We start from the raw sequence: 14,491 nt of genomic DNA, 5'->3' as shown, positions 1-14,491 counted from the left end.
TATATGCAACCGAATCAGTTTTCATTTCAAATTTAAGCCTGTAGTGTAGATTTTGTTGTCTTTTTATAAACAGACACCGACATGTCAAATCTTTTACTGAGAGTATCGAACACATACTCGTAACATCAGAACCCGATATATTTTTGTAATTTATCTTCGGTTTTCCGGATATTCGAATGTTACGGCAATATGCATACTATAAACAATAAGAATCTCAGCATCGAAGAGTTGGCGGAGGTGCACGATTGGCTTCTGCAGAATAATATGGGAACGCACCGGCTACGGCGCGATTTTTCCGACGTCTTGCCCTTGGCAGAGATATTGAAGCGCTCCTATCCGCGCCTGGTGGACGTCTACAATTACCCGAAGAAGTGCAGTGTACAGCTGAAGATGGCCAACTGGGAGACATTCAATTTCAAGGTGCTGTCCAAGCTGAACATTAAGCTAAGTCGCGAGTTTATTGAACTGCTGTCAAACAACGCACACGGGGCTGCCGAGGTGTTGCTTCATGAAATCATTCGACTGGAGAAGCGGCAGCGCATGCAGGAAGAACGCAGTATATCGATGCGTCAGGAGCAAGCCTGGGCGGAGAACGATGAAGTGAAAATCGTTGTGATCAGCAAGCAGGTTGGAGATGCCATTGTTCAAGTACCGCAGAAAATGATCCTCTACTCGCTCTATGAGAAAATGGCCCAAGAGAACATGGCGAAAGATGTCATGTTGGACTCCTACCAGCAGCGACTGACTCACATGGAGAACATCATCAAAATCAAGACGGAACGTATCGATGAACTTCTAATGCAGATGGGAAAGCTACCCCCAAAGATGGCTCCTGCTGTGACATCCAGTTACTTCCTTACTGACGATGGAAAATATCAATCTCTGGCTCCAGCGCCTTCTCTCGCCTCAGACAGAAAATGATGCTAGTTTTAAAATGATGGCTAATTCCAGCGACGTCCCATACACCCATACAAGTATTAATTTGTATTTAAGTTATCGTTATACTCGTATCTATCATCCACCACGATTGCACTTCATGGGTTGTGAGCCACCGAAGGATCGGAAATAATAAATTTATTGTTTATTGTAGCTTTCTTTCCAAGGCTCGTTTATTAAGGGCTCTATTTATTTTATATGATGCAGCTATTATTATTAATAATTTTAAAATTGTTAGCGCCCTTTTGGTGGGTCTTCTTTTCCAAGTCCTGCGGCGATTTCACAAATTATGCGTTCCGAGGTTTCCTGTCTTCGAAGTTTAGGGATATATTAGATTGGTGTAGATGTGTGTAACAGACAAAAGGAATCGCTTCCGACCCCATAACTTATATATATTCCTGATCAGCATCAATGTCCGAGTCAATATAGCCATGTCTGTCTGTCCGTCCCGAAGAGCGACTAGATCTCAGACACAATAAGAGCTAGAGCAACCGGATTTTGTATCCAGAATCCTGTGATAAAGAAAATCTGCGGCAACAGAAGCCCCCATGTCTTCGAATTTGTTTATATTTCAGGGAAAGTCAAACAAATCTGTTCGAGACTTATGGACTACAAAGAAAGGTTTTTAAATTACTCTGCCAAAGAATGCAATTCGAATTACATATATGTATGTACGTAAGATAAGTAAATTGTATTATGCAAAAGTGTTTTCTGGTGAGAAGATTAGAGCCACTTCGTTGGCGTTTGGGACTACGGATACGTACGTACGTACATATGTATATATGTTTTGTCTGGTGCCTAAAATGAAAGGTCAATAAGAAAAGCTTGATAGAATCTATTATCAACTGAATTGTGCAATTACTTCACAGATTAACCCTGGAAGAAAGTGCTATGTTTGTTACATTTAAAAGATAGATGACCATCTTCTTGAATCATTGCATTTTTAAGATTCGTGTACGTGTACGATTAGATTTCAAATTTTCCCATGATAATGATTTTAAGAATGTTGTTTGAATAATATTCACGGATCTTTCAAATGGCTGAATACACGTTTTTTACTTAATGAAAGGAGCATTTAAATCAGATTGTACTCCCCACTTTGGCCAAAAACGAGTAGTACCAAAATATTTACCCCTGCATATCTGCAATCCCATAGAGTAGAGGCACTGTGTCGAGAGGATGGTAATGGACCATCCCATCCTCTGCACAGCGCCCGCCGGTAGCTGCCACAAAACATACGTATACATATGGTTAAATGCCCCTGCCCCGGATAACCCCTCCGGCGGTCGGTGAGCTGTGAGTCATGCTTGAAAATCAACTTGAGCGAACGGCACAAAACGTTATCAATTTGTCGCTATATAGCAAATAACCCAGGACATATGCATATATACACGTACCCGTACTCTAGTGCCGCCGTCTCTTCCACTATATACACGATTCTATTCATATATTAATTCAATGTTGCGTCCAGGAGGCAGAGAGAGACAGGAATAGCGTGAGAGAGAGAGAGAGAGAGAGAGGGGGCTGGTATAGCGCAGCCAACCGGAAAACAAGCAACAACTCTGGCACGCAATTATAACGGGCCAAAGGAGCGCAAAGAGCGCGCGCGCCCATTTGGTATTGGCATGGGCGTGCGCCAAAATGGGATAGCAACAGTGCAGCAGCATCAGTTGACGTAGCATCACCGTTGCCGTTACCGTTACCGTTACAGTTACAGTTACATTTTCATGCGCATTTAGCTCGCTTTGGAGGGGGCTACACGAAAAGGAGGAGAAATGTTTAGCTACAAATTGAATCTTCGGTGAGTGAGTTAACGAGCAGGCAGCCTCCATCCCGTCTGTCTATCCATCTGCCTGTGAGTGGGAGTGGGAGTGAGAGTGAGACAGGTGCTGAGAGGAAGAGCAAGAGCAAGAGCAACAGCAAGCCTGGAGTGGGATGGGGTGGGGTGCGGTGGTTCGCTGCGTAGTTTGTTCGAGTGGTGCAGCGCTGCGCTGAGTCGGGGCCGAACAGAACAGAACAGAACGCTAATTAAAAAGATACTTGAAGGGAGCCACCGGAAACAAGTTCGAAGGCAGGGCAGAGTGAACGTAAAAAAGTTCCATTTAAAGAGGAAACGAGGGAAAGAGGGAGAAAAGGCATAGAAAAGCCAGAGATCTACCGAAGCTTTCGATACCTTTGTTTCCATTTATCGTTCCCATGGCAGCATCATCATATGAGAATACTTTAATAAAGTGATATTATTCATTATGGATGGATTGGGACTACTTGGGAGTACTAACACAGCTACAACGTATGTATATGACATAGGGTTCCGATTCCGAACAAAACTTTCAGGAGTACCTAAATACATATGTATCTATGTACATATGCAGAACCACACTGGAACATAGAAATATGAACATTCCAGCCGATTCCAATTCTCCAATTTGGAGAGGCTTCCTTCTTATAATACCATATTCAAGGGTATACGAAAGCTAAGGAGAGAGGGGAGACACATACATACAAAAAAAAGCTAAATCGAGAGAGTCATAAAATGAAAGTTAAAGCAAGACCGAGGGAGGGAGTCGTAGAAAATGCCAACGAGAGAGAATAAAACGAGGCATAAAATAAAAGCTAAAGAGGGAGAGAGAGAGAGAGAGATAGAGCGAGGAGTCAAATTAGGAGTCGTATATAAGGTAAAGCGATAGAGGAGGACCCATAGAATAAAGCGGGAATCTAAATGGAAAACCGAGTTAACATTGCCATGAAATCGTCTATGAAATGCGAATGTAATTTAATGAATAAAATCTCACTCCCCCTCCACTCGCAGCCCTGCCCCCTGCCCCCTGGTCCTGGCGCCGGTCTGCGGCACTTGTCTAGATAGATTCACATTCATGCGGTTCATTTGCGTAGCTATTGAGATCTCAATTGCATTTTTAATTGGTACATTTTACGCTGGCATCCTTTGAGCACAAAGGCGGGTACTGGCACTGGTACTAGGACTGGGACTCCCCTTTGAGTCGGGAGTAGCTGGAGGATCTTGCGGGGCCTTTGCCGCAGCATCCACTTTGATTTGTATTTATTTAATGAGTTATTAATTGCATTAAGCTCTCTGCGAGCGCCAACTTTTGCAAACTTTGCAATTAAAAGCAAAGAACAAGAGCTTTTGTGGAGCGGAGCACAAACGCAAACGTCAAAGAAGAGACGAAATAAGGGGCAGACGGAGGGGCGAGACGAGCCGAGCCGAGAGAGAGCCGCCGGCAGATGAGTGGAGAGAGAGACTCCACCTCATGAAAAGAGAGGAAGAGTGGGTGAACCAGAATTACATACATTTACTAAAGGGATCGATCGCAGAGAGCAGAACAGTGCTCAAAGCTCAAAACAACACAGGAGAGTGGGTGGTGGATGAAGCCGCAAAATTCGATCGTCCCAGCCCCGAAGCAATAGATACCCCCTCCAGCCCATCTCTCGAGCCTCGAGACTTTAAATAGATAATACTTTGTAAGACCTGTAAGTCCGCTTTCGACCTGAAGGCTCTCCGTGGCAATGCACATAAATGAGCGAATGGCAAAAAGCTCCTCGTTCTTATCCTCCGTTTCGTTATTCATCCAAAAATACTTCCTTCAAAAGCGATTTCACACCACGTATTTAACGATTTCTTAAGCGTTGGCTTTGTTTGTTTGTTTATTTACAAATTATGAGCAGCACAAGTCACTGGCGAAATATTAATGCTGAAAAGTTCTTAGCATGTGACTTCCCCCAAAATGAGTTCCTATTCCAATTTCTATTTAAATTTGCTGTGTGCCATGCCCCTGCCGGAGGCCAGAAACATCAGCGTAATGATTGCGTATGCGGAGAGGACGATTATGTCATCGTGCCGGGAGGCGGCGGGTGGCTGTTGGAACACAGGACGACTGCCGACACACTTGACTTCCGGATGAGGGCTAAGAGATAAGGACTGAGGACTGAGGGCTGAGGGCTGCCAGGGTCTCAACCACGGGGCGGAGTCGGTGTCGCAGTTGGAGATGTTTACCATATTGTGTGAAAATTTTGTGGGTTTCGCTACCGTCTCCTGCCCGTGCTGCTCCTGTGTCCCTTCATTGGTGGTGGATTCTGGGTTTGGTTTCGGTTTCATTTTGTGATTAAAATGTTTGTCATTATCCGTTTGGAAAATTGTCAAAAATTGTGTTTGTGCCGCGGGCTGTGCCACACTTGTCTGGCTGAATTTGTGTTCTTTGCCCCCTCTCTCTCCTTCTCTCTCTCGTTTTTTCTGCTCTCTCTGCACAATGGGGCCCGAACCCACAGCTTTGCCAAGCAAAAGCTTCGAGCTAGAGTCGAGCTTGATCTCAGCTTATCCATGGATCGATCGGATGGCAGGTGGATCGATCAGTCGTAATCGGTTTATCAGTAGGCATTAAACATGAACCTTTCCGATACTCAACAGTCGTAAGTGTGATTGATTATTCTGTGTTCGGGGCAAAGTTTGTTAGATAAATCATAATGTGCGTTAGATATGTGCGATATAACTGAATCTAGTACAACGAGAGAATATTGGATATTGGATATTGGGGAATGGAATTTCAGAGAGTCATCTTTACAAAGTGTTTGTTATCCTTTTGTTTTCCTCTTTGAGATCTAATGTGTCACATGTGTCGCCTGCCCTGCCTCTATTATTTTACACTTTCGGGCTTGGGAAATGTGATGTGCATGTGATCTTCTAATCCTGAGAAGCATTACAAGTGATTTCTGAATGTGATTTAGACAAAGGAAATACGCATTTAGAAATAAAATACCTGTGGAGGAATCAGACTCAAACGTGTGTTGAATCCACTGCAAAATATCAGCACAAAGAAATAGAGCACCAATGGACTGTAGAAATGTATTTGGCTCTAACATAATTTTGTTTACATTTGTATCCTCTGTGAGGTTAAAAGCTTAAATATGAATCTCCTTAAACTAGTGGTTTCCTCCGATCTGATGTGATTCGTTATCACAGTCTATTGAACACAATCGAAACGGTCGTCCCGCACTCCCAACTCCCCGGACGGGCTTAACTCTTTGTAGATGTTCTTATCATCTACGATTTTTTTGTGTTTGTGTGACAACAGTGGCCTTGCCCGATCAGAGACGAGGATTGTTTGAGTGCTGATAACATTGCAGAAGGCGTGCTGCTAGAGGGCTCGAAAAACTGATTGGGTCAGCCGTAGTCCAAACGAAGGAGACGCTAATTGGCTTGTAACCCACCTCTCCCGGCCATGACAACTATCGACAGGATCGGTCAAGGAACGGAGTGGAAGAAATTCGGCCAGTAAGTCCCATAGGAAGCATACCGGAGCCGGTACATCCCCCAGGTGCCTTGCCCCATCATCTCTTTCAACTGAATTTGAATTGTGGACTACTACTCATCCACTCAACCACTCACCTTTACAGGAGCTTCCAAGAAGATCCTTATAGCGGGCGCAGAAATTGGAGTGCTGTGACCAAAAGGCTGCTCTTTTCCATATTGCTCCATTGGAAAGGATTGATTTCAATGCCGGAAAGAAGCTTGATTATTATGCTTTAGCATACTGTTTATCCATTTGAAGCAGTTGTTCCAATATCAACCGATCCTGCGTATCGCCCCCGCATTCATTATGCACTTTATGAATGGGATTCATGATTTTGACTCTTTCCTGGGCAAAAATACAGTACCTATGGATTCTTCCTTAGCGTTGTTCATAAACCCTATTCCTTATCATTCGCATACCATATTTTCCACCTATGAAAGATTTCTTTGCCCTTTCTTTGGTTGTACCTACATACATACATATATATAGAACTGCGATCTTTTGCGATCTTTTGCTTAGTTCTTCCTTTAGCTTCCTTTGACAGTTCAGTTTTCATTTTCCCCGTATAAAAGTGTTGGGAATAATAAAGTATTCTGCTAGCCAGGCGTCAGGGGCAATACACATAGTGCAAATAGTAGTTGACTTTTATGTACATAAATTTTCCTTAATTAGTAATTGGATTACCTAAGCAGAATACAATGCATGCCCCCTTTTTATCGCCTTTCAAAGCTATGTAAGCTGAGCCTGTCTACCCATACTGTTTATATTCGAGGGAAACAACCCAAACAAATCGGTTCGGGAGTTGGAGTCTTCTCAAATTACGAGTTGCAGGCACAAGTCGCGACACTTCTTAGATGACAAAAGTTAGCCATAATTCGTTGGGGGATCAGGCTCGATTCCAATTGGACTCTTCCTATTATTTACATAGTACAAACAACAACTTCATTAGCCGTCAACAAGAACGCCTACAGCATATTCGTACAGTTAAGGGGTGGGGGGCGATCCAGGGCGAAGCCCAAACCCTAATCCAAAACCGAATCCAACGCCACAAATACAAATCAGAACATAATGATATGAAAATCTGTTGGCTTTTGTCAAGCCCCGAGGCCACAAAGCCCGAAAATTCTACAGGCGCTATACCAGGGATGGGACTGATGAGATTGAGAGGCACGTTCAGTGGTGGAGGGGTAGGGGCAGGGTCAGGGGAAGGCATACATTTATTTTAACAATTTGCCTTAAATTAGGCGTAAAATGCACAGATTGGTTACAAACAACAAGCGCCTCATCAGGCCACATCTACATCCACCCACCCCCGAAAATGAAAGGGTAGTGCGCCGTGCCACTTGTCGTCTCTTAGTCCTCTCTTAGAGCCAGCCAGCCAGCCAGACCATTATCATCATTACGATTGTTGTTGCTATTATTATTTTTGGGTTGCGGTTGCGGTTGCTGTTGCTGTTGCGATTGTCGGGCCAACCCTCGCTAATTGAGCGCTTTTATCAGTGCTAATTGAAGTGAAGCAGACACAGTTCATGAGTTGACATTGATTGCGTCACAAAAGGATGAGAAGGTGCAGGATTCGGGGATGGGATTTCTGTATGTATGTCACTGCACTTGTCCGTGAGATACTCGTACTCGTACTGCTGGCACTGCTTATCCGATCCGATCTGATCTGATCCGATCTGATCCCTATCGAACTGTAAGCTGATTTGCATAATTGGCTCAGCTTTGTGCGGATAGATGCACTGGGCCGCCAACAGGGTACTGGCATAGAGGTTGCCCTGCTAAGAGGATGGTGTGGATGTGGATGTGGATCGGGTCTCTCTCTGGTTCTGCTTCTCTGGCTTCGGATGAAGGGGTTGACTGGGGGGCGTGACTGCTGTACATTTGTAAAATATGCATAATTAAAACAGAAAATGCACAATGGCCATTGGGACCATTGATGTCTTGGCTTGGCTTGGCTTGGCTTGCTATCTACTACTCGTACAACAAGTTGTTAATCTTTTCATGCGGCCGCATAATTAAAATATGAATATGGAAATTTCAATGGGTTTCTGTTTCTGTCCTCTGCCTGCCACAAATGGGGCAAGCGCCCCAAAATGAACCGCAAAGAAAAGGCTGGCTTCAGGCGGCCGACGCATATGATACCCTGGCAGCTGCAACGTTTTTCTCAAAACGGATAGGTGGGTAAATGATTTTATTAATTTGCAAATGATATGCCGATGTTCCCATATTATTTCTGTCTATGCGTCTGTCTGTACATACATATAAGCGGCCACATTGTGATCTCTTTTTTCTGTGTTACGACAAAAAACATTTAGAACTAATTATTGTAAAAAAATGGGTTTCTCCACAAATATGTACATACATATGTAGTAAAACAGTCAGATGGTTTTGTTCTCTCAAAAACAAACGACTTTCCTCGGCAAAGGGTAGTGGTAACGGTAACGGTAACGCTAACAGCAAAACACAGACAAGCGGAAGGCAAGAAGAAAAGGCAAAGCACACAGAGAGAAAGAGGGATTCTCACACACGCACCAGAACACTCTCGTTGACAGCGCGACTTAACAGTAAGGTGGATGTCGGGATGGCACCTAGTGCCATCTCATTCGCGCATTTGCGCTTTTTACCGTTTGTGCGAAGTAATTGCAAAATATGAATGCATAATGAGGAGATATTTTCCCAAGTACGCAAGAAACTTCAGGCAGGCGGGGAGGAGGGCCGGAAGGCTGGAGGGCAGGGCAGCAGGGCAGCAGGAGGAGTCGTAGGAAGAGGATAGGTGACTTTTATGCTAAAATGCGCACATGGCGCGTGCATTTGCATTTTGCCAGTCGTCGTCTTCCACGAAAAGCAGCACAAGGACAAGCTGAGAACGGCACACACACACACACCTACACCACCACACACGGCTTTCCTTCCTATCTCCTCTTCTTTTCACCAATTTCCTTGAACACACACACTATGCGCTTTTCACTATAATAAACACACACAAACAGATTTACAACTACACGTACACGGGTGCAGTTATCCCCCTCACTCCCACACTCACCGAACGGAAGCACAATATGGCAGCTTGTATAGTGGACCCGCTCGTGCATGCACGCACCATACGAAGCTGAAAACATGTCAAAATGTTTGGTATACGGCATAAGGTTCGCTCATTAAAATGCCATTGGCCATTGGAGCATCCATCACCTCCGCCGCCGAACACTGCCCCGCTCCCCACTCCCCACTCCCCGCTGATATGGCCCGATGGTGCCTCTTTTTTACTGTTCTTCCAGTGATTCGCTTTGCAACGCCATCCGTCCCCTGGGCTTCGATCTGCAGGAGCTGCGTTTGGCCATCGAGGTGTCGCCGCTTCGTCATCTGTGCCCCTTCCTGTTTTCCACTGAGAACATCTACGAGGTAAGTAGAGCCTGATGCCGGAATTCCACGCCTGATCTCACACCGGTGTTCCAGATTATGGACGGTTTCAATTCATTGATGAACGGCGAAAGGATCGCGTTTGGTGCCGGCCCTCTGGGCACCCTGATGGTGGCCGGGATAATGGTGTATATGCTGAGCCACGCCGAGCTGCACAAGAGCCATGTGAAGCGCACCCTGTTCCTGCAGCACTGCTTCAGCTACATGGCCTGCACCGAAGAGACTCACGTAAGTGGTGGTGGACAGCACATGGACAGCATGGATTTTCAGAACTAATTTCAGAACTATTATATCGGCAATAGGTGAACGATCTGTGCGCCGTTATCTTGAACAAGATCAACATCAGGGATTCGGACCACATGCTAAACCTGATCCTTTGCTGCCACCATGCCAGCCCCTTGTGTACCATGGCCCAGTTGGTGTGCAACTGCCTTCTCTGGGCCGTGCTCGACTGGCTTACGGATATGGGCGCCGGCTCACACCGCCTGCGCCCCTACTCTGAGCTGAAGCTGGCCATCAGCCTGGTGAATCCCAGCGTCTGTGTGGAGTCCTATCTGCACGGCCTCAATCTGACTGTGCGCGTCGTCTCTGCACTGCTCGTAGTGGGTCCGTACGGCAGCACTGAGCAGATATGCAACGATGTCGGTGTGGCGCCCACACTGTTTGTGCTGCCGGACGACGATGCCTCCATCGTTTTCCGCTGGCTGAGCGGCATTGTCAACGAGCTACGCCACAGCATGGGGCAGGGGGATGGTCACATGGAGGAGCGCATTGTGGTGCTGGAGGCAGCCTGCGACCTCATGCTCATGATGCACGAGCATCTGCTAATTATTTATCAGCGCATGCGCGACCTCGACCCAGAGGCAGAAATACTTCCACTGCCCGACCTGCCGCCAGAGCCAGTGGTGGTCGCCGACGTGGTGGCGAACGAGAACAATTCTGTTTAATCTTGTTTCACTCTTCAATCATTTGAATATTTTCATAATGGCTCACCTTTTTGTTTAATATCTAATCGAAATATGTATAACATAAGCGGCCGCGGGCTTTTCACTTTTCAACCGAAGTGCAAGTCCACGCACACACAGTATGGTGGGGGGAACGGGGAGGCAGGCGGCACCTAGGGCCATTCCAAAACACCGTATTTCCTGAATCTACATCTTAAATCTAAAAATGGCATCTCTATTTTGGACATTCTTCTTTTTTTCTTCAAAAGAGAGATTAAAAAGCCAATCCTAAATTTAGGGACGCGGTAATTTTTATTTTGAAAGGAAAACTTAACAAGCCAAAGATTTGTGCTCCCTGTATACAGGGAACATACATGCATATATACTCATATGCACCAATTATTCGATTTTTTACTCGCCCAGGACATTATCCAGCCAATTCTCTACATCGTTTTTGCTAGCCGCCGACGTTGGAGTGGCCGACTGAACCATTGGCATGGGCATCGGCATGGGCATGGCTATAGGATCGGGGACAATGGTGTTTGGATCCGGCTGAATATTTGTCATGGCCAGCAGCTCCTCCAAATCATCTGCCAGGGCACCCTCCGGAGGTGCAGTAACAACGGGTTGCGGTTTTGCTGGGACCTTGGCGGACTTGGCCGAGGCAGCACGCGACTTTGAGGCACTGCCATTGGCCTCGCGCAGCACACGCTGCTGGTAGAGTGTCTCTGCCCGCTCGGCCGCCTCCGTCTGGGCCACGATTTGCTGGCGTGTGAACATGGAGGCGGGATAGTCCATGCGCTTGTAGAAAGGGATCGTCTGGAGGCCGGCATTCAGGCGGACAAGGTTTAGCGTGAAGTAGCCGCTGGCCGCCTTGGTGTGCAGCTGCGTCTGGCCTTCGGCAATGCTGGTCCACTCCTTCTCGGAACCGAAGGTGAAGTGGCCGCCACCCAGGTTTGGAAACTGCGTCAACTGCTTGTAGTCACCGGCCCGCAGTTGGGCGCGGGCGTTCTCATCGATGGGCGCTCCCGTGTCGATGCCAAGATGGTCCACGTCGTCCGTGTCGCTTGGCAGGACGTCCAGCAGGTCGCGATTCATTTGCGGAGCCAGTGTAGAGCCCCGGGATCCGCCGCCGGACGCCCAGTTGCCCTTGCGGGCAAAGCGAGGCTCGTCGCTGGAGTCGGCCACATCGACGATGCTCCGTACCGCCGTGGTCTGGGGCGAGCTGGAGGAGGTGGTAGTGGTAGTGCCACGGCGCTGCTGCTGGTGCTGCGGCTGCGGTTTGTGATGAGTGTATTGCTTCATGTTCCGCCGCTTCCTGTTTTGGGTAATAATTTGTTAGCAGTGCCAGCAGCGATTACGTGCTACTTACTCCTTGGATCGATCGTCCTTGCCGGACATTCTGCTACGTAGTTGGGGTGGCGGGGGCTTCGCAAAGGTAGTTTGAATTTAAAATCTGGTTTGTTTACACCCTCAGTCAGGTGTTGTTGCTGTGGCAGCCCAATGCTGTAAGTGCGAGTGAAATGGAAACAGAGAAATGGTATCGGTGACAGCTGTGTCTAACAGAGCGCTTCAAATGGAATCATTGCACGTAACAGCACGGCCTATGTTGCGCCTTACAGCACCTTCATGAACGAGCCCACACTGACTGTGTGCATTCGCAAATATTGAGTTGTGCTAAAAGCATTTTTAAATATATGTATATATAGTACAGTGATGCTCAGAACTGTGAGTTTGATGAACCTTTTCTGACCTGGCCAATTAATGTGATTTCAAAAGAAAATTGGAAAACTTTTTGAATATAGCTCACACAGCTTACATTATACTTTTCATAGTATTTTCCACTAATTTTTAAAACGCGTTATCGACGCACCGCCTTGTCTAATGCACCAATGTAGAAATCGTGTAGAAATGCCATTTGGAGCAATCGGATTAGTATTCGTGATCACCATTGAAAACCGTTTGCCTAAACCTTATTTTATTAACAATGCAATAATGATGAGTTCTTAAAATTAACCACATTTGTATCAAATGGACTAGATTGTCGCGTGAAACTATACTTTCAGTGCTGAGGGTCTTAGCTAGCTAGTTATATTTAACGCAATATCAAAATTGAGGAATATGATAGAATATGAATACAAATAGTTCGTCAGTATATTTTTGGTATATTATGAAACTGTGACGTATATTTCGATATATTTTAGAGGGTCAGACCGTTTTTTGTATCTATAAATCCTCGGTCACACTGCCGCCGATGCTGCCAAAAATTTATTTAATTGGTAAGTTTTGGTAGAGACGAGACCGATTCTATCTGCCTCTGGATTTATGGAGTGTATATATAGCTGAACCGTGTTGCCGTGTTTTTTTTGCCGACAGCGGTTGGAGATGTTGTGCTTTCTTAGCTTACGGCTACACCGTAGCCTTACTCGCACCCAGCTGTCAGGCGTTGCCGGCGAGATCTTCCGGGCCTTTTTCGCAGACCTGATCACGCCAGAAGGACCAAATACAAGTACATATCCCGCCGCCACAGCACAGCTTCACAGCTTCGATTTAGCGTCTAGTAACCAGAATGTAGCCATTGCGCCTTCGGACGATGATGTGTGGATCTTCGGCTACGGGTCGCTGGTGTGGAAGGCGGACTTTCCCTATATCGACCGCCGGCGCGGCTTTGTATGGGGATTCAAAAGGCGCTTCTACCAGCACAGCATCGACCACCGGGGCATGCCCGACAAGCCGGGGCGGGTAGTGACCTTGCTGCCTGGCGATCCCGCTGAGGATCGGGTCTACGGCGTAGCCTACCGCATTGCTGCCGCCCAGAAGGATGCGGTGCTGAATCACTTGGACTACCGCGAGAAGAACGGCTACGAGCGCTGCAGTCTGGAGTTTCACGAGTATCTATCCGCCACGAAACCCATCCAGGTGATCATGTATGTGGCGACGCAAGCCAACGACTCCTATGCCGGCGACGTGTGGCAAGTGCCGTGCATAGCCAGGCAAATCTTCACCTCTGCCGGACCCAGCGGCCCCAATCGAGATTACCTCTTTAACTTGGCCCTAGCCATGGAGAAACTGTTTCCCGGTGCCGTTGACGAACACCTCACTGAGCTGGTGACCTGTGTGAGGCGCCACATCGAGCAGGATGAGCCCGAGCTGCTGCAGCGGGCCCTGCAGGAGGAGATAACCAACATCCTCTGCGAATCTGTCAGGGAGGCGGTCAGGGAGGACGAGCCTCTAGACCATGGGGAGACCTCGCGGCGGCTGGAGGCTCTGCACCAAAACTGCCAGAAATCTGGCTGGCGAGAGCCACTTCTTGACGTGCAGTTGAGACGGCAGAGCCTCTCCACACCTTCCTGACGCCACGAAGAGCACTTTAATCGCATCAACTAGACAATTTTTTATTTATTATCGTTAAATATTGCATGTGCGTGTTGTTGTGTCCATTCCAAATGTTCCCGTGAATACATGTCGCCTGTTAGGGCGGAAGGTCTGTGTAAATCTGCGTTGATAAGCCGCAACGGATTATTTATGGAAGTCCAGTTTGAATTTATATCAGCCAGCTGACGGATGATTTACAGCAGTCTAGCCCGATAGTTTTACACTTTCCTATCGATGTTTTAATATCTTCAATATTTTGCGACATAGAAATGGCGAAATGCGTGTCAGAGTGAGATATTGCTATCCGTACCTGTCAATTCGTGGTTTGCATCAAAATCATTTGTTCGTGAGGCCAAAGAAATCAGTCGGAGAATATCGCGTTGCTATCAAAGGTACAGCTTTATCGATAAGCTGATAAAATTATGTTGCTAGCCGCAACCTCGTTGTGCTAACACACCTTGTAGAATTCATGTAAAAATAACGTGTAACGTAGAAATATTATTTGAAGGC

General features: G+C 46.6%; 4 protein-coding genes across 7 annotated transcripts; 3 read left to right on the top strand and 1 right to left on the bottom strand.

The window, feature by feature from the left end:
- The first annotated feature begins 50 nt into the window (after nt 1–50).
- LOC6902024 (sperm flagellar protein 1) lies at nt 51–1,094 on the top strand. Its single transcript, XM_002133522.3, has one exon. The coding sequence runs from the start codon at nt 190–192 to the stop codon at nt 919–921; it is 732 nt and encodes a 243-aa protein (XP_002133558.2). The 5' UTR covers nt 51–189; the 3' UTR covers nt 922–1,094.
- A 4,165-nt stretch (nt 1,095–5,259) lies between these two features.
- Nucleotides 5,260–10,725, top strand: LOC4815533 (uncharacterized). The gene is made up of 4 exons (XM_001355342.4): nt 5,260–5,361; nt 9,521–9,644; nt 9,699–9,890; nt 9,965–10,725. The coding sequence occupies exons 1-4, from the start codon at nt 5,336–5,338 to the stop codon at nt 10,607–10,609; spliced, it is 987 nt and encodes a 328-aa protein (XP_001355378.3). The 5' UTR covers nt 5,260–5,335; the 3' UTR covers nt 10,610–10,725.
- A 160-nt stretch (nt 10,726–10,885) lies between these two features.
- Aven (Apoptosis and caspase activation inhibitor) lies at nt 10,886–12,568 on the bottom strand. Of its 3 annotated transcripts, none has more exons than XM_033382050.1 (3): nt 12,426–12,568; nt 11,979–12,112; nt 10,886–11,924 (listed from the first exon to the last, which is right to left on the bottom strand). In XM_033382050.1, the coding sequence occupies exons 2-3, from the start codon at nt 12,005–12,007 to the stop codon at nt 11,018–11,020; spliced, it is 936 nt and encodes a 311-aa protein (XP_033237941.1). In that variant the 5' UTR covers nt 12,008–12,112; nt 12,426–12,568; the 3' UTR covers nt 10,886–11,017. The 3 variants fall into 3 exon arrangements, with proteins under 3 accessions (XP_033237941.1, XP_001355379.2, XP_033237940.1); XM_001355343.4 differs by having other exon boundaries at nt 11,979–12,283; nt 12,360–12,473; XM_033382049.1 differs by having other exon boundaries at nt 12,360–12,473.
- Nucleotides 12,569–12,755: 187 nt separating this feature from the next.
- On the top strand, nt 12,756–14,101 carry LOC4816024 (putative glutathione-specific gamma-glutamylcyclotransferase 2). Of its 2 annotated transcripts, none has more exons than XM_033382048.1 (2): nt 12,756–12,885; nt 12,949–14,101. In XM_033382048.1, the coding sequence occupies exon 2, from the start codon at nt 12,992–12,994 to the stop codon at nt 13,958–13,960; it is 969 nt and encodes a 322-aa protein (XP_033237939.1). In that variant the 5' UTR covers nt 12,756–12,885; nt 12,949–12,991; the 3' UTR covers nt 13,961–14,101. The 2 variants fall into 2 exon arrangements, with proteins under 2 accessions (XP_033237939.1, XP_001355380.2); XM_001355344.3 differs by having other exon boundaries at nt 12,758–12,885; nt 12,983–14,101.
- The last annotated feature ends 390 nt before the right edge of the window (nt 14,102–14,491 follow it).

This window comes from Drosophila pseudoobscura, chromosome X (genome assembly GCF_009870125.1).
Source record: "Drosophila pseudoobscura strain MV-25-SWS-2005 chromosome X, UCI_Dpse_MV25, whole genome shotgun sequence".
NCBI lineage: Eukaryota > Metazoa > Arthropoda > Insecta > Diptera > Drosophilidae > Drosophila > Drosophila pseudoobscura.
Note: the sequence above shows the minus strand (reverse complement) of the source record. Positions and strands in the feature narration are given on the sequence as shown.